Source organism: Fukomys damarensis, unplaced genomic scaffold (assembly GCF_012274545.1).
Source record: "Fukomys damarensis isolate Sample0158 unplaced genomic scaffold, DMR_v1.0_HiC HiC_scaffold_1, whole genome shotgun sequence".
Taxonomy (NCBI): Eukaryota; Metazoa; Chordata; class Mammalia; order Rodentia; family Bathyergidae; genus Fukomys; species Fukomys damarensis.
In genome coordinates this window covers 54,243,139-54,260,870 of record NW_022900913.1, presented here as the reverse complement: position 1 = coordinate 54,260,870, position 17,732 = coordinate 54,243,139, and the positions used below count along the sequence as shown (strand labels likewise).

Here is a 17,732-nt window from a genome sequence, read left to right as displayed (position 1 = left end):
GTGAAAAGCAGATACATAAAAGTGGACCTGTGCCTTTGTAAAAAATTTAAAAATGAACATGTTCCTTCTAATAATACCAGCTACCTCAGAATTATGATCTTCTTGTCTGTCCCTCTCCCACAAAAAATGAAGTAACTGATACAGAAATACATCCTAAACTGAATATCACAGAAATGTTTGAAACACTAATTTTATGAGCAAAACATCTGATGTCACATGAAGTCATATAATCAATCACCTAACTTTAAAACTTTGTGGCATAAGGACAGCAATTACAATTTACAATTTTTTTCATTCATTTATTCACTCAACAAACACTACACATCTACAAGTGACAGGCATTGGAGACGCAGGCTAAAATTCTAGAGATGGATGGTGGTGACAGTTGCACAATATGAAGGTATTTAATGATACTGAGCTTAAAAATAGTCAAATGGGGTTGGGGATTTAACTCAGTGGTTCTGCTGGCTGCCTTACACGCGCAAGGACCCGAGTTCGATCTCAGGTACCAAAAAAAATTTTTTTAATTAAAAAATGGTCAAATGGAGTACTCTTCAGGGATAAGAAAAATAAATTTCAGTCATCTGTAGGCAAATGGGTGCATCTTGAGACCATAATGCTAAGTGAAATAAATCAGACACAGAAGTGTAAATATTGCATGCTTTCTCTTCCACAAGAAACCCAAAGTATAAATAAATGTAAACAGCAAAATAAACGACAGATAGGGAACTGAAGGACCGTGAGGAGATGAGAAGGGGTCTAGTGATGGGAGGAGACAAAGGGGAGGGGAGGAAAGGGGAAAGCAGAAATGACCAAGATGTGAGATATAAATGCATGGTGAACACATTCATTATGCATTGCAAACATATACCAACAAAAAGGGAAAAGATAAAAATACATTGTGGAGATTTTATATTATATGGATCTTACCACAATTTTTTTTAATTTTTTTTTATTTATTAATTTTATTGAGTTTATTGGTACATTTTAGGGATACAGTACAGTTACATTCATTGTTGGGATCTTGTACCTCTACATGGGAATTTTTAAAAAAACAGGTGTTTGTGTGTTATTTGTATCTTTTCAAATGTGCTCATGTTTACCAGTGAAAATCAAGACACAGTGCCGATGATCAGAATGCCCTTGACCTCCCTCTGCGAAGGTCAGGGATGGCCCGACTGGCTTTCACAGCAGGGACATCAGACACTGATGGCGACCCTGGGGACGACTGCTGGCCGTGGACGCCAGAGGGGGCTGGAGGGAGGAGAGAATGGGTAGAAAAGAGAGGCCAAGCTGTTTCAATGCCATGGGAAGCGGAAAGTGGCTCAAGGGAAAAGTAATAGATGATTCTCAAAAATAAGTGTCAAAATATCATGAAGCAAAACGAACATTTCAGTAGAAATACAACTTTATATTAATGATCTCAATAATAGCAGGAATTTACAGATTATAGGATTCTTCATACTTCTTATGGGATAAAAACAATAATGGTAAAAATTTTCTTTATTTCATAGTTAGTAAAACTGAGCCATAAAGAAATTTCTCTAAGAAAATTTAAAAGGAACTGATGCTTATCAAATAAACACACTCTATGACTTTTTTAAGGTTGAAAAGTACAATGCACTGTGTTTAGCAAAAAAAAGTATTGTAACAGCCACACGTTAAAAAAAAACAAACCCTAAAACTTTAAGGCTATCACATGTGTTAGTTTTTGGTACATGTCCGATTCCAGTTACATCCTCAAGATGCCAAAGTTAGTCTTCTGGATCGGTGCATTGAGTGCTGCACTAATACTGAGACCCAGGACCAGTCTGGTGTCCGCCGGATCAATGATGCCATCATCCCACAGCCTGCCAAAAAACCAAAATGGGTTATCATGCACTTAACCCCAAACCACCACCAAGACAAGCCAGACCAAGAAACACCAAGGAGAGCCTTCTTCAGGTAAGATATGGATCACCAGTGAGCACCTGTGTCCCAGAGTCTCACAACAAAAACATCTTCAAGAGTGGGAAGGAAAATTAAGCTATAATTAAGGTACCATTTTTCACCTGCTAGATGTTCAAAGATCAGAAAATGTGGTGCACTGTTTTCATGAGTGGAACTCAAAGAAGCATTTTTGTTTTTAGTTTTTGGGTTTTTTTGAAACAAGGGCTCACTATGCAGTTCAGTCAGGCCTTGAATTCACTATGTAGCCCAGGCTGGCCTAGAACTCATGCCCAGCCTCCTGCCTCAGCCTCCTAAGTGCTGGGATTACAGGTGTGTGCCACCATGCCCTGCTTGAAAGAGGCATTTTTACACAATGGTGCTATGTATAACTGCTGTGGGAGGTGATCTGACAATAGCTATGAAATTGTTAATATATACATTTTAACTCAGGCCATTCCATGAATTTATACTAAAAATACTACTCTCTCAGGGACAGCCTAGGCTACATAGTGAGACCCTGTCTCAAAAGACCCAAATAAATAAATACATACAAATAACACTCTCAAGCATGTAAAAATAATCCTATTTGCATTATCATTATTTATGATAAACTACATGATAGCAAAGTATGAGAAATAATGTTAGCTAATAATGTGGTAGTTAAATCATTTCTAGCACATCTATCCCATGTAATATTTTCTGCACATATTAAGAAAAAGTTTGTGTAAGGTCTTTGAAGACTGGTCAAAAATTACTTCCAATAGAACTTATTAAGGCAAAAGAAGAAAAGCGGTGGAGGGATAACATGACTTTTCCCCAGCAACCACAGAATGTCACACTGAGTTTAAGGCTAAAATCTGAAAATAGTCCCTGGTTTAAATATATTTTTACATATTCTACAAAAAAATGTCTGGTCCTTTTTTTGTCCACACAAATGTACAAATCAATCTATTACATTTCTGTCATTAATACAAAAAAGGCTCCATAAGCCCAGGTAATAATCTCAAGCCAATGTCTTTACTCCCCCAAATTCCCCAAAATTCTTAACAAACTATAAAAGTTACTCAGTGTGATTCAATACGTTTTACTAATAAAATACTTCCAAATACAGTTATTTTTTGCTACATTCCCAGCCCTTTTGTTTTTGTACTTTGAGACATGGTCTAACTAAACTGTCCTTCAACTAGCAAGCCTCCTGCCTCAGCCTCCCAAATAGGTGAGATTAGGTATGCACCACCACACCAGACTCAGCCAAAATTTAAGTAGAAATTTTAGTTTGCTTTTCATTGACAACTTCAGATTTATAAAGAAAAATGAATGAGAAATATTACTTTTTAAAGGTTACAATTTTAAAGTTATACATTTAAAGCTTTGCTTTCTTTAAACAAACTGCCTTCAGTATCTGAACATCAATTACTAAACCATTCTTCCATGGACAGACAGGAATCAAATCTTTGCTTCTAAAACATTCATCATAGGGATCCTAAAGTATCACTGTAATTTGTACACAGGTGAACTGACCGCTTCCCTTTCTGAGGTGTGCAGCAGTGTAATCCTCCAAGTGGGATGATGGAAGGGCTCGTTAATGACGTTCATTAAAGACTGCTCCAGGTAAAAGGCTCTAATCAAATGCCCAATAAAGTTGGACTGTAAAAACAGTTAGCAGAAGCAAACTGACAAGTTACATATGAAGCATGTAAGGATTAAAAAAACACTGGAGGATTGGGGCTGGGGCGGGGGCTTGGAGGTACAGCACTTGCCTAGCATGTGTGAGGGCCTGGGATCCATCCCCAGCACCACAGTGCAAAAACACTGGCAGTTCCGGTAGCAGGTGATGACCCAGCTTAGCGAAGCACAGGCAAGCCAGGGAAAATTGTTAATCTAAGACTTACTAAACTAAGGATGGTACCCTGAGCCAGCCTGAAAATCCCTCCATCTTTGAGAAAAAAATGCTGTCTCCCCGCACCATTTCAACAGAAAGGTTCAGCACCTACAGATTAGTAGAGAAACCTTTCCGTCTTTGAATATTTATTTCAGAAGCTAAGTCTATATGGGTCATTTGCTCTCCTGCCTTACACGCCACCCGTTAAAAATAATAACAGTATTTGTATGAAAATAAAGGATGCAACCTTGCTCTTAACACATCACTTATTGTAGCTGTGCTGAAAAGCAAGCTAATGGCTCACATAAGGTCGTCTATTTTTCAGTTTAATATTTCAACAGGCTTTGTGCAATTCAGTAAAAATCCTACGTGAGAAAAACTGTCAGTGAGCTTACAATGTGTGTTTTACCTTAAATTCTCACACAGCTTTCTATTGCTTCCTTGCCCCTACCAGCTTAAAACAGAAGTCTGTTTGTATGATGGCAAAATGAAAATCAAAGACTATCAAATATACTATTTTTAATTAAATGAACCAATGAGCCAACACAAAATACATCTGTAGATGTTTGTAAAAAAAAAAATACGCATTAGAGAGGGGACAGAGAGACATGTAAAAAATCTCCAGTGTTATTATTTGAACTCAAACTCATTATGATCTGGGAAACAAGTACGTTTAGTCATCATACCTCAGTGCTAAGAGTAGTGCTGGCCACAAATGATGTGTTCAAATGATTTAAATGGATTCTCACTTTTGATTTTCTTTTCTCCCTTCTCTACAATTTGCCTGCACCAGTGAATGGTAATAAACGCAGCATAACCTAATTTTAAGACATGAACTGCCATTTTTTTCCCATCTGCCCAAAGATGAAAGAGACATGAAGTTTAGATTAGTCTTCAGATTGAAGCTGAAAGCACATGACAGCAAGTCTCAGCTGGGGCAGGCAGGGAAAATTTATTACCTCATTAAGTGGCATCAAAAACAAACACCAACAGCTGCGATGGTGTGAGCTAATTACTTGGCACTGACACGTGGGCCCTGGCTGTGACTAATCACCTCCTGAGTGCACAAAGCACACTTGTTAACAAGCACCAGTTCTTGTTCAACAAATCTCACACTTAACACGGAGTAAAAACAAAGTAATGAGAAGCATCTGCGTTTTTAAGTACAAATTAGAATTCACTTCCCGAAGATGACACAGCCAAGACTGTACTCCTAGCATGGTCCACCTCTGGCTACAGGGCCCCTCCTGTCCCTGGAAACCACAACTGATGGCAGGATGAGGGGTGCAGAATCAAACTAATGCAAAGCTGGGGAGGAGGGGCAGCAGTTTAAAGATACAAAACCAAGGGTACCCAGATATTATCTCTGATCCCTACATAAGCCAACCATCCCGCGTACTCAGTCCCGACAACCAAGAGGCAGCCTTCGGGGAGTGAGGGGTCCCCGACTCATACCTTGCACTGGAATAGTAAGGGTTTCCTTCCTCTTCGAACCTCTTAATGATGGGTTCTTTCAAAGCTGCCTCTTCAGCACTGGAGAACTGAAAGAAAAGGGGCCATGACTAGGTCAGTTTCACTGGAACAATGGAGACTGCTCAGAAAACCTCAAAAAAGAGAACAAATTTCATGGATAATAATGTTAAAAACTGCCTCAGTGATATACAGCATATAAGAGATGCTTCAACATACTTGATCTCACCAAAGACATAAATATCAAAGTAGTGCACCATTGTATCTCCCCTATCAGAAGCAACATCCTGTGGCCACGAAGGAAAAATTGGAAACAAAACTTTTGTAAATGAGGAGAGTCAAAGGGGGGGGAATGGGAAAAAAGAAGCAAGATACATCATGCACAAGTACAAATTCCCTATGATGAATGTTATCATTATGAATATCTAAAACATACCAAGAGCCGGATGTGGCTCACTGGCACTGTGCCTGCCTGGCAAGTGCAAAGTCCCCAGTACCAAAAAAAAGAAAAATAAACAAGAACTATAAAATGTACCAATAAATGTTTTGCTTAAAAAAATGTAAGGGCTAGGGATTTAGCTCAGTGGTTTCACCACCTGCCTAACAAGTGCAAGGTCCCAAGTTCAATCCCCAGTACCAAAAAAAATGTTATTAGTTTTTTAAAAAAAGAGTTAAGCCCAGCATGGTGGTGCATGCCTATAATCCCAGCATTCAGAAGGCTGAACCAGGAGGACTGCCACAAATTCAAGGCCAGCCTGAACTATACACTGAGTTCAAGACCAAGCTGAACTACATAGTGATATCCTGCCTCAAAACAAAACAAGCAAAGAATTTTTAAAAAGTTAATGGCTTTCCTATAAGTATTATCAGGATCGAATGATAATTCAAACATAAAAATCTTCAGAACTTATTTTGAAATCCGGAAAACTATTTTCAACTTACAAAAACATTTCACAACCAGTTACGGCTCATTTCAAATAAATTCTATCTTATTTTATGTAAACAGTTTAGCATTTTAAAATCATTTTACAGATCAAGAATTTGTATGGAGCACCTGTAATATATTGTAGTTTCCCTTCATAAATAAAAAAAATTTGAATATATATCAATCAAAGAACAACTATTTATTTTTAATCTACAGTTTTAAGACATGTCTTCAAACTATCAGGTAGAATTTCATACCCTAACTCCCCCAATGCTACTACCAACCCTCCCAATCCCAACACACCCCCACACACAAAAGCTTTGATAGTAGGTGGTGCTAAAGCGAATATAAAAGCTTAATTTAAGTCCGCAGAGCTCCTGCTGCTTGGCAAAGACAATCAAGGATGTGAGGCTCAGGTAGTGCTTGATGTAAACTCAACTCGCGAAGCCAACTGGTAGACCAGATGACCAGAAGGACGCTGCCTGAAAAGGCTGTGCCTCTCCCACCTTATGCTTTCCTATAGCAGCAACTTCAGAAACACATGACTATCATTTAAGGCTTGGGGCTTACACAAAGCAGTTACAAAGTTACAACTAGTAAAAAATTTAAAAGAAAATTAAGGCAAAATTTCAGGAGCATCTCCTACAGGCAAAAAAAGTGGCCACTTGCTGATCTGCCTTTCCTGTAGCATCCACTGCCCTTCCTGTGTTTCTTCATGCTTTCCCCAGACAGTGATGCTACTCAGTTCTCGGCAGGTGGCTGAGCCCTCCCACTCAAGGCAGACTTCACCACAGTTTAAAGTAAAATGGAGAAAACAGAATTCTGCTGCTGCTTTTAGTCAGAAGATCAAGGAAATAAACTGAATTTATTTAGTTGCACTAATTGGAAATGACTAAGAAACAAATATTCATGCCTTAGGCACTCACAATTTCTGAAAAATGTGTAAACAACCATAAAAACACCTCAATGAAATGGCTTTGAAAAAGACAGACAGAAAGACTGTCTTCCTTCTAGCTCGTGGCAGAGCCCTTGCCTAGCATGGATGAAGGAAGCCCTGGACTCAGTTCCCAGCATCACAAAAAACTACGTAAGTAAATTAACAAGAAAACAGAGAGACTAGACGCAAATGCATAAGTCCCAGGTCAGCATCTCCTACCAGGAATGGCGAACTTTTTGGCTTTTCATATAACAAGCAAGCTGAAGCATAGGTTTGCCACTCCTGTGAGCCCTCTGTGGACACAGAAGGATTCTGGGTGCTCTGCTCCAGGACTCTCAGTGTTCCTTGGTGAAAGCCAAACCCCAGAGGAGCAGAAATGTCCCTTACCTGTTTCCCCTCCCGTGCTCTTTGGTCCTTGGCTATGGTGGCTAACACGTTGGCTGCCTGCTCTCCTCCCATCACTGAGATGCGAGCATTTGGCCACATGTAGAGAAATCTTGGGCTGGGAGGAAAAAAGAACAATCACATTCATGCAATACACTGTACAGAGATTTTCAGAAGCCGTGTCTTTCTTTTAAATTAGTGGTTTTTATTTCCTATTGTACATTATATCATCTGAAGAATCTTTCTTTAAACCCATGCCCAAGCCAGGTGTGATGATGCCCATCTGTGACCGCAGCACTTGGGAAGCTGAGGCAGGAGGATCGCAAGTTTGAGCCCAACCCGGGCAATTTAGCAAGACCCTGTCTCAAAATGAAAAATAATAAATGGGCTGCAGATATAGCTCCAGTGCAAATGCCTTGGGTTCATTTTTCAGTAGTGGGAAAAATAAAGGTGCCTAGAACTCACTACAGACCAATTTCTATTGCCTGTACATGAAACATGATTTCCAAGCTCTGCAGGTAGCTCATTCTGGGTCTAAAAGTGTTCATAATATCCTGTTATCTGTAGCCTTGTCTTGTTTTCTCTCCTGATACTGGCTCATATGCACCTTCTTTTTTATGATTTGTACCACAAAGAGGTTATCAAGTATAGTAATCTTTTAAAACAATGTTGGAATTTCCTTATTCTTCTATCTTATGTTTTCTATTTAACATGTCCTTTCTATTGTTCTTGGGTTTAATCTGCTGTTTTTCCTGAACTAGATGTTTAGCTCAATGATTTTCAGGCTTATTTCCTTTCCAGCACAGTATATACCCTTAAGGGTATAGACCTTTCTCAAAACAATATTTTAGTTGTATCACATACATTGTACTGGGTACTAATTTCATTATTGGCAATTTCTGGTATTTCCTGAGTCCCACTGTAGATTTTTCCAAATAGTATCATTAGCATTAGATTTAATCTTACCCCCAAAAGATATAAATTATCAAGATTTGTGAATGCCATTCTATACCTCAGTCCTGACACAACTGACCACTTTGTAATTATACTTGAAGCATGTTTTTCTTTCAGAGAAAATCATGAGAACCACCCACCTGTAAGCTCTGCCACACATCCCATAGTTTCCAGCCCCATAGGACCCCCCAATGATGACGGTTATCTTAGGTACTTTGGCACAAGCTACAGCAGCCACCATCTTGGCACCATCTTTGGCAATTCCTTCAGCCTCATAGTCTTTACCAACCATGAATCCTAGGACAGAGAACAAAAATGGAACTTCGAGGTGGTAAGATTAATGAATAGAATTCAGCTCCACCAAAGTACTCAAACAACATCTTGTCTTTCACATTATCACAAGCCTCTTGCACAAAAAAGAATTCACATGTGAAATATACCCAAAAACTTTGCTTTAGAAAGTAAATTTTTCTCTCAACACCTTTTTTGTTTGAGTGTTTGTTTTGGGTACTGGGGATCAAACTCGCGACCTTGTGCTTGCGAGGCCGGCAGGGGCACCAGTGAGCTAAATCCCCGGCCCCTTCTTTCAACACTTTTTAAATTTCCTTAAAACAGTTCACCGAGGCGGACAAGAACTTCAGACTACAAAAGGAAGCAGCCTATCTTCAAGCAATCACCTCAAAGCAATGGCTTGATGATGAGAGCTTGTGACAGGGACAGTTAAGGAAAAAGTACTATGGCAAGCCCAACTGTGAAGGCTTCAGTATCTACTGACCTGGTTTAAAAATACCAGTTCTTCCAAGGCACTGCTTTAAAACTTTGATGAAGTGAGGATTAATGTTTCATGGAGACACACAGAGTCCCTGCTAGTGACTCAATAGCAAGACTGAAAGGTTTTTTCCAGCACTGTGATTACCAAATCCTTCTGCTTCTTCCCTCCAGCTCTGCTGAAACCACTCTTCAGCTGCACTGTGCCATTCGGACTTGGATGGTGCCCTCGTCACTGTAGCGGCACCAAGACACACTGCACTTGTCTCCCTCCCCATCTACAGGGCAGGCATTCCTCTCATCTGGGCATCTGAGCTCACTGCCTTGGTTTGTTCTGCACCTCGCCTTCATCTTGCCATCCAGTTCAGTTCAGCCAATTCCGACGGCGGCCTATGCTCACTGCCCTGGCGCAGGGATGACAGTGCGGCCCCAGCTCGAGCTGCACACCCTCTGCATCCTTCTCAGCCAGCCCTCAGAGCAGCTCAGCACTCCTGCAGCTAGTGCTTCTAGACTCCCCAGGACATCTGCACCCTAGACACCCCAAATCTTGGTTTTATTCAGTTCCTACTCTACCCCACAACCCCGCTCCTCTCTCTGCAGATGTTCTACCTTCAAAGAAAAAGTGGTAGAGGCCAGTCAATGGCTTTCTCACCATAAGAGCAACTGCATAATCGTGTTACTATTTTTCTTCCTTTATTCTTACCGCTGTGGAAAAACCCCACAATTTCACAGTGACCACCCTTAAGGCTTCTCTTCTCTCTGGGATGTTCCTATCTACTCCCACAGCTTTAAATACCACCTGCACAGTCTGGTGATGCCTACATTTTCATCCCCAGCTAAGATACCTCTTCTATGCCCAACATTTATTCTGGGGCGAGTGGATATCTCACAGGTCCCTCAAATGCAGTCTTGCAATACTAAGCTCAGCTCTCTGGCCCCAACATAGTCAAAACAAAACAAAATGAAAAAGTAAGTATTTTCCATGTTTAACTTACTGGAGATGAGTGATTATTAAAAACTGGATCCCTGGATTAGTTAAATTTCAGAGTTCTTTTAATCCACCCTTGTACATGGGCTGCCACCTGGATTTAACCACTCTTAAAATTCATCTGGTCAAGTACCTTAAACCTGAGCAGACACAGGGGGAAGATGTTCTTGCACCAGTACTATCCAAAGCCCCGCTCACTGGCAAGAGCTGACTCCTCCACCTCAGGAAGGCCCGACAGATCCCACTACTGACTGTAGGCCTCTCATTCTCTGAACATCAGGTAACTACGTATGACTTAGAAGACAGGGGGAAAAAAGAATCTTCTGCTTGCTGACATATCTGACAGAACGCCTCTCTATGTCACACACAGTGCAAAACCCAGAGAGACAGAGCAAACAATCACAGGACTCAGGAAAGAGAGCTCTAGAGCTGGAAGAGACCTTAAGAAATCACTCCACCACCATGAAAATGTCTTTGGGACATGACATCCACAGAGGTGACAGAACTCACATGGATCATTACACTCCTTAGGGTCAAAAAGCACAACTAGCTCAATGGTGCATGTCACCAGGCTGATTATGTTACTTTCTCACCAGTAATATTCTGAAGGAACAGCAGAGGAATATTTCTTTGGCAGCACAGCTGGATGAAGTGAGCACCCTATAAACAAATAACATACAAATCTTTCTTTAAAAAGGAGGATTTAGTCCACAATCATTATGCATCTTACAAAAACCATAATTTGGGTCACAAACTAAGAAGGAATAACCTTTGTCTGATCAGTCTGACCATCTACCAACAGTAACAGTACAGCACTGCCCCACTGTGAGCAGGACATGTGTGATTGTGGTTTGCACTACACTTATTTTGCCCAAACCCTTGTGTAACCACAGCACATGGCTGTCAACAGCTGTTGTGTCAAAGATGAAGTCAATTTCTAATGTTCCAAACAGTAAGTGAAATGACAGAAAAATGCTGCCAATGAGAATGGCCCGACTTTGCCATATTCATTCTTTAGCCGGGCGTGGTAGTGCATGCCTGTAATCCCAGCACTCGGGAGGCTGAGGCAGGAGGATCGCTGTGAGTTCGAGACCAGCCTGGGCTACATAGTGAGTTCCAGGTCAGTCTCAACTACATAGTGAGACCCTGTCTCAAAACAAAACAAACAAAAGAAAACAAAAAAAATTAAAAAGAAAGGGTAGAGTAAAACTATTGTAGGATATCAAGGATGACATTTACATTTTGATGACCACTTGAAATTCCTTCATGCGTTAAGATTATAGTAATAAGTCTTACCTATGAGCACACGCACCAAGAAATATGATTTTTACAGTAGGTGAGTATTAGAGGTCTTCTAGTTTTGAGTTTAGAAAAGTATTTATCATCCAAAAATGTAACTGTTCTTTCCCTATCCTCTAAAGATCAGGTGAGCAAGAAATTCTTATAAACCATTTGCTTTAGGATTATTCTGTTTGCAGATGCCTTCACCTAGAAATGCCTTGGCAGCTACAAAATTGCAAAGTAATCGTTCAACCTCAATGTGACTATGTTTACAGGAGTAAGGAAATCCCATAGAGCTTTGGGGTTTATATCAACAAATGAAATGTCAGAGTCAGGCCAAACATAAATCTTCCTGGGTTTATTTTCACTAAGCCTACAGATAAAATCATGGAGTTTGTCTGGCCTCAGCCTGACATTACCTCTATTGAAATATGTATACTACATATTCATTGAAAGTTATTTCAGAGCCAGGTGTGGTGGCACATGCCTGTAAGCCTAGCACTGGGAAGCTGAGGCAGAAGGACTGCCAGGAGTTCAAGGTCAGACTGGGCTACATAGTAAGTTCAAGGTCAGCCTCAACTACACAATGAGATCCTACCTCAAAAAACAAAAAAAAATTATTTCTGAAATATTTAATATTCTGAGAAACCCTCACTATATACTATTAGATGAAAATAAGCAAAGGTTCTCTATATAGTGGTACCTCAGTTCATGAATTTAATTCTTTCCATGATTCTGGTCACAAACCAAATTGGATGAGAATGGAATCAAATTTCCCCATAAGGTCAATATTGAACCTAACCATTGAAGTTGATCCCATTCTCACCCAATCTGGTTTGTGACCAGAATCATGGAAAGAATTCAGTTTGTAAATCGAGATACCACTGTATATGGCAATATCTATTTCTTTTTTTAAAGAAAAAAACTAAAGACTCAAAACAAATTGTTACTGAAGATTCTTTGTAACATGATTATAGGTGATTTTTATTTTTTACTTCCTTGTTTTCACTTTATAATTGTACTGACAGAACTGATAACAAACACCAGAATATAGAAACTAGTTTTATTGATAAAATAGTTCACAAAAGACAAATTCTTCCTCAATTAGAGTATAAAAAAGCTTAACACCCGTTACCTGTATCAATAAGAGACCCCTTTACCTTATGCATTGAAAAGGAAAGACAGGACTAAACTTTTTTTTTTTCTTTTTTTCCCCAGTACTTGAGATCAAACTCAGGACCTTGCATTTGTAAGGCAGGCACGCCACTACTGAGATAAATCCACAGCCCTAAACATTTGTTTCTTAAGACAACATTTTATCAAAGTAGTATATGAAGGGAATGGAATATGAGAAAATGAAAACAAAGTCTTTGCAGACAGAGAGGGAGAGAGGGGTGTAAGGGAGGGTAGTGGAATCGGGGGGGAGAATCAAAATGGATTATGTAAAGGTGCAAATTTCCAATGATGAATGTCATTACATTGTATGCCTTAAATGTGCCAATACAATTAATTAAAAATAAAATTAAAAGAAGTATATGAACTACACTTACTCAAGGTCTCCTTAAGAGCTAACCTAGTGAGAGAAGCGGAATATTCAGGAACTCCCTCTTTTAAAGCCAGAACACTAGTAACAAAGATCTACTATCTTCCTGTTTCCAGAAAGTAAAGATAATGTTAACAGGTGACAGGATGGAAGGGAACAAACAGCTCACATCCCAAAGGACCTAAACGAAAAGGCTGAACCACACTGGTTCAGCGCGCACCAAAGGAGGAGGCCCTTTTGGGACAAGGATTCCCCCACCTGCTCAGAACATGAGCACGTCCTCTCAAGTAACTGCAACTCAGGTCTCTTGTAAGAATTTCCCTAAAGCAAGAGTATCCGGCTTTTCAATAGTGCTGCAGCTAGTTCATCACTGCAAACTACCACAGAAACTCTCCCACACTGACATAGGCACACAGTGCTCCAGGAAGGCATCTGGTTCAACATGATAAAGTTTTCGTGCAATAAATTTTAATTCATTATTTGACTTTCCAAAAGTAATGTCAAATTAAACCTGAACATCTTGAAACATTTTAACAGTACTTGCCTTTTTTGCAGATTCAGAAAACAGAACTCCATTGTTTCCGATGACACCTACCAGATATCCAAATATTCGAGCAAATCCTCCAAAAAAAAAAATTTCAAAATGAAAAATTTTACAACAGAGGCATATTTACACATTAATTTCAGATCAAAGTTTGGAATGTAAAGATTTTATCCATTGTATAAAATGGCTCATGTCACAATTTTTTTATTCCTAAAGTATCAGACCTTGATTGGGTTCCTTTAGATTTCTTTTCATTCATCTGACTTATATCTGAGTCTGGCACACACCAGACACCAAGGCACCAAACCATTTAGAGGTCAGGTCAGAGTTAGTGACCAACTTGACCAAAAATGCCTGTGTCACAATGGGCCTTTAAGATAAAAAAAAAGATTAATTCAGCAAAATTAATTTTTAAAAAATAGGCAAGAACAGTCAAGCCTAGAGGTAACAAGGGATAAAGCAAGAAATCCAGCTAAGCTAGAAGAATGGACAACTCCTCTTTCATTCTCTGTGCATTTGGATCTTTTTCTTTCTCCTTTCACAAATGTCATTTACGTGTTGTCTCCACCTTCATTACCACCCAAACACCTGCCCTCCACAGAGAGGCTTGGAAAGAAGGGGAGGGGAAGGGAGGAACAAGGAGGAAGAAGAGAGGAAAATGTTACTTTGTGAGGCAGATATCTGGATAATTTCAGAGAACATACTTATTTTACAAATCAGAAGAACTTGACTAAGGAGAACTTCTCCAGAGGGCTTCGCCACAAGCCTACTCCTACCTAAGAACATGCATCAGACACTTGAATTCCAAGCCTCCCCATGCCTGCCAGTGGGCTCAAGACAGCCTCCTAGCCTTGCTCCAGAGCCCCCGCCTCCAGTGCCAGGTGCACCTGCAGCACGGCAGGAGGGAGTGAACAGCAGAGAGCCGACAGGACAAGCCACGACACTGTTTAAAGATGTGCTTTGGTTCTTCACTCCAGTGTCATCCTGTGATATTCTTTCTTTAAATCATAGTGTTTATGTACTAAGGTGGTAAAACAGAGCACTGACTAGATGGCCACCTAGATTTCTCTTTTTCCTTCAGGCCTGAGGTTCCAGCCCAAGCCTATGGGCCACATCCACTCACAGCAGCAACTCAAGTTCCTACAGTCCTGCCTCCCCACAGAGCCAGGATCCAGTCCTCAACCAGGCCTGACCCATCCTAAGGCCGCCCCTGTGAGGCACACTCCCTACCAACCACTCAGACATCCCAGCCACCCCAGCCCTGCCCTGGGGGCACGAGGCACAGACTTGCTGAGGAGGGCACTGCCCCCACTTGACTAAGGACCCATGGAGGGGAGGTCTTCACCAGCGGCTGGCTCCAAACATGAAAGCACCCTTCCAAGAAAGCACGAGGGCCTACAGAAAGCCAGAGCAGAGGCAGCAGGAAATTCTCTCAAACCTGAGGGGCCCTGGAGATGTCGGAATTCCACCCCATCACCCTTCCTGCCTTTTCCTCCTCGCTTCCCACCCTCTGCCCCAATCTTATTTGAATTCCAGGACAGGCAAGCAGAGCTGGAGGACAATGGATATGTTCCTGGTATTCTAGGGGACATGGATGTCACAGGTCTTTTAGCTGACAGCCCATCCGTCTTTAGAGAAAGCAGAAAAGCTTTGACTTGTTTTAAACCGCCACATAATAAGGGTTACATCCTGCACTGTTTGGTGACAAATCCTATCTATATATCAACCAAAAAACTTTTTAATCACTTAAACACCTAAATACAAAAGCATAAATTGCACTCCCAGTGTGAACCTTTCTCCTGCTCACAAATCAAGCTAGGAGAAAGTGCTGAGCTTTATCTGGAGCCTCAGTGTATATTTGTAACTTGGACTTTCAGAGCTACCCTCTTTTTTTCCTATTGTGATGTGTTTACCTTCAAAATAACTACTGTATTTTAAAGATTTTTATGACCAAGTAAAATTCATAGTATTTGTTCTGCCTTTTGCCCAAGAACATTACATTGAGTCTAACATCTGTTTTAAACCTTTTTCAGCAGAGGCCTACACACTTAACCCCTTAGACAAAAGAAATGACTTGTATAAACATCGTTTTGTTTTCCCAGATATGGCATTCTGTCCCGTGTTCTTAATTTGGCATTTGCTTGGACCAGCCTAAGACTGACGGAGACTGTGAGCAGGCTCAACTCACCATGCATCCTTCAGGAAAGTTTAAACAACAATAAAATTTCCCAGGTGTAGTGGAGACTAAAGAACAAAGGAGACAATGCCGAAATTTTCAAAGTAATTAGTTACCAGAGAAAGAAAAGGAACTATAAATATTCTCCACCAACTGTACCAAGGACTTTTTTATATAATGCCACAGATTAGGACCCTTAACATAGCATCTAGCTCACCTCATTTTAAATTCTCATGCATGAAGACATTTGGCTGTAAAGTTTTTACAAAACAGCTCCTTTAGAAAACTGACTCATATATTTGTAATGCTCTGAATAACAAAGCTCGTGCCAAGTGTATCAAAGCCTTGAGACAAAAGATCACTTATTTGCAAAGCAGCAGAAAAAAGTTCATATTTTTAATTTTTCACTTTCATACCTGTGACTAATGTATCTCCATAAAAGGCTTTGAACTCATTGAATCTACTTCCATCCACGATTCTAGCAATGACCTAAGAGGTAGAATAAAACGTCCCTGAGAAATTATATTACAAAAGAATTTTCACATTAAAAAATTATTTACAAGACGGAACTACACCTGCTCCTGACCCAGCAGCCATCACTCAAGTGCTGGGAAGGTAGCCGCGCGGGCACCCATGAACTCCCATAAGCTCCCCCCTTCAGACCTCCTGACTGTGCAAGTCTTTGGACCCACTCTGCAAAGACAGAGGTGGTCATCAAGGGTATTTTTCTGAGTTCCCAACTTTGAACATCTTTAAAGAAAGGGTGGGGAAACCTGTAAAAGAACATTGTGGAGTTCAACCATTCAGAAGGATGGGGAACTCAATCTGGGCTTTGTGGCCCGAGGTCAGTCAGCATCATGGGGTTCAGCCATCGGCTAACTGAGATCAGGGGTCTTCCATCCTCGATCTGTCTGAGCCATTAAATGGTTAATATACTATATTGAAAAGTTTGTTCACTGCAGACATGTTCTGGACTGCTTCTTGATTTCAATTTAATTCAAATGATTTAAGGGTGATAGACTAGTGACTACCACAGGTGGTCAGTGTCCAAGTTGTGCTTGATCTTAATGTGTTGCTGATTGTATCAGTTGGGGTAAAGCATTGCCGTTGATTTGATGAGTTGTTTTCTCTGATGTTATGAAGATGAGAATGTCTGTGGGTCGTTAGAGACACAGAAGCTAGGGTGCAACTATATCAGGAAGATTTGGCTGATAATCCAGAGATTAAACCAAGGACAGTCCAACAACAAAAATTAAAATGAGAAAACACTTAAGCAAGACACAAGGACAGACTTCCAGTTCACCAATGGCAAACAGTAGGGCAAATGAGGATGAAAAGGCCGATAGTGAACCACCAGGACACCCTGAACTCAAAGCACAGGAAGTAACAAAACAGATCAATCAGGCTCTAGAAAAATTCAAAACAGAAATAATTTCCCAGATAACCATAGAGATAGGGAGCAAAATGGAAGTCATGATTCGAGACTCTAGAGCAGAAACTGACAGAAAAATAGATGAGCTCAGGACCATGATAGAAGCCATGAAGGCCCAGCATAAGGAAGAAATGGAAAAAATAAATGCCCAACATAGGAAAGAAATGGAATCCATAAAACAGATTCAAACAGATATCCAGGAGATTAAACACTCCATTGAAAGTGTATGCAACAGAATAAAAGAATGCGAAGATAGACTCTCAGATATAGAAGATAAGATTGCAGTGAGTAACCAGGAAAAGAGAGGTCTCTTAAAAACAGTAAGAGATCATGAGAAATGGATCCAACAACTCCTAGATGATGCAAAGAAGAAAAACATAAGACTGGTAGGAATACATGAAGTAGCAGGAGAAAATACAAATGACTTAAAAAAGCTGTTTGCAGAATTAATGACAGAAAACTTCTCAAACAGAGGGGAAGAATTTGACATTCAGATAACTGAGGCATATAGGACCCCAA

The 17,732-nt window shown here is 40.3% G+C and overlaps 1 protein-coding gene across 2 annotated transcripts in view; it reads right to left on the bottom strand.

Annotated features, from left to right (window-relative positions):
• Positions 1–1,085: 1,085 nt before the first annotated feature.
• Positions 1,086–17,732, bottom strand: part of Mccc2 (methylcrotonoyl-CoA carboxylase 2) — a 78,187-nt gene continuing 61,540 nt past the window's right edge. Inside the window, exons 11-17 of one of the 2 annotated variants that reach the window (XM_010637322.3) lie at positions 16,198–16,270; positions 13,606–13,682; positions 10,831–10,897; positions 8,622–8,778; positions 7,531–7,645; positions 5,267–5,352; positions 1,086–1,850 (exon numbers count right to left, since the gene is read on the bottom strand). In XM_010637322.3, the coding sequence (XP_010635624.1) occupies positions 1,733–1,850; positions 5,267–5,352; positions 7,531–7,645; positions 8,622–8,778; positions 10,831–10,897; positions 13,606–13,682; positions 16,198–16,270 (693 nt within the window). In that variant the 3' untranslated portion in view covers positions 1,086–1,732. The remainder of the gene's footprint in view (positions 1,851–5,266; positions 5,353–7,530; positions 7,646–8,621; positions 8,779–10,830; positions 10,898–13,605; positions 13,683–16,197; positions 16,271–17,732) is intronic. The other variant, XM_010637324.3, reaches the window with a different exon arrangement.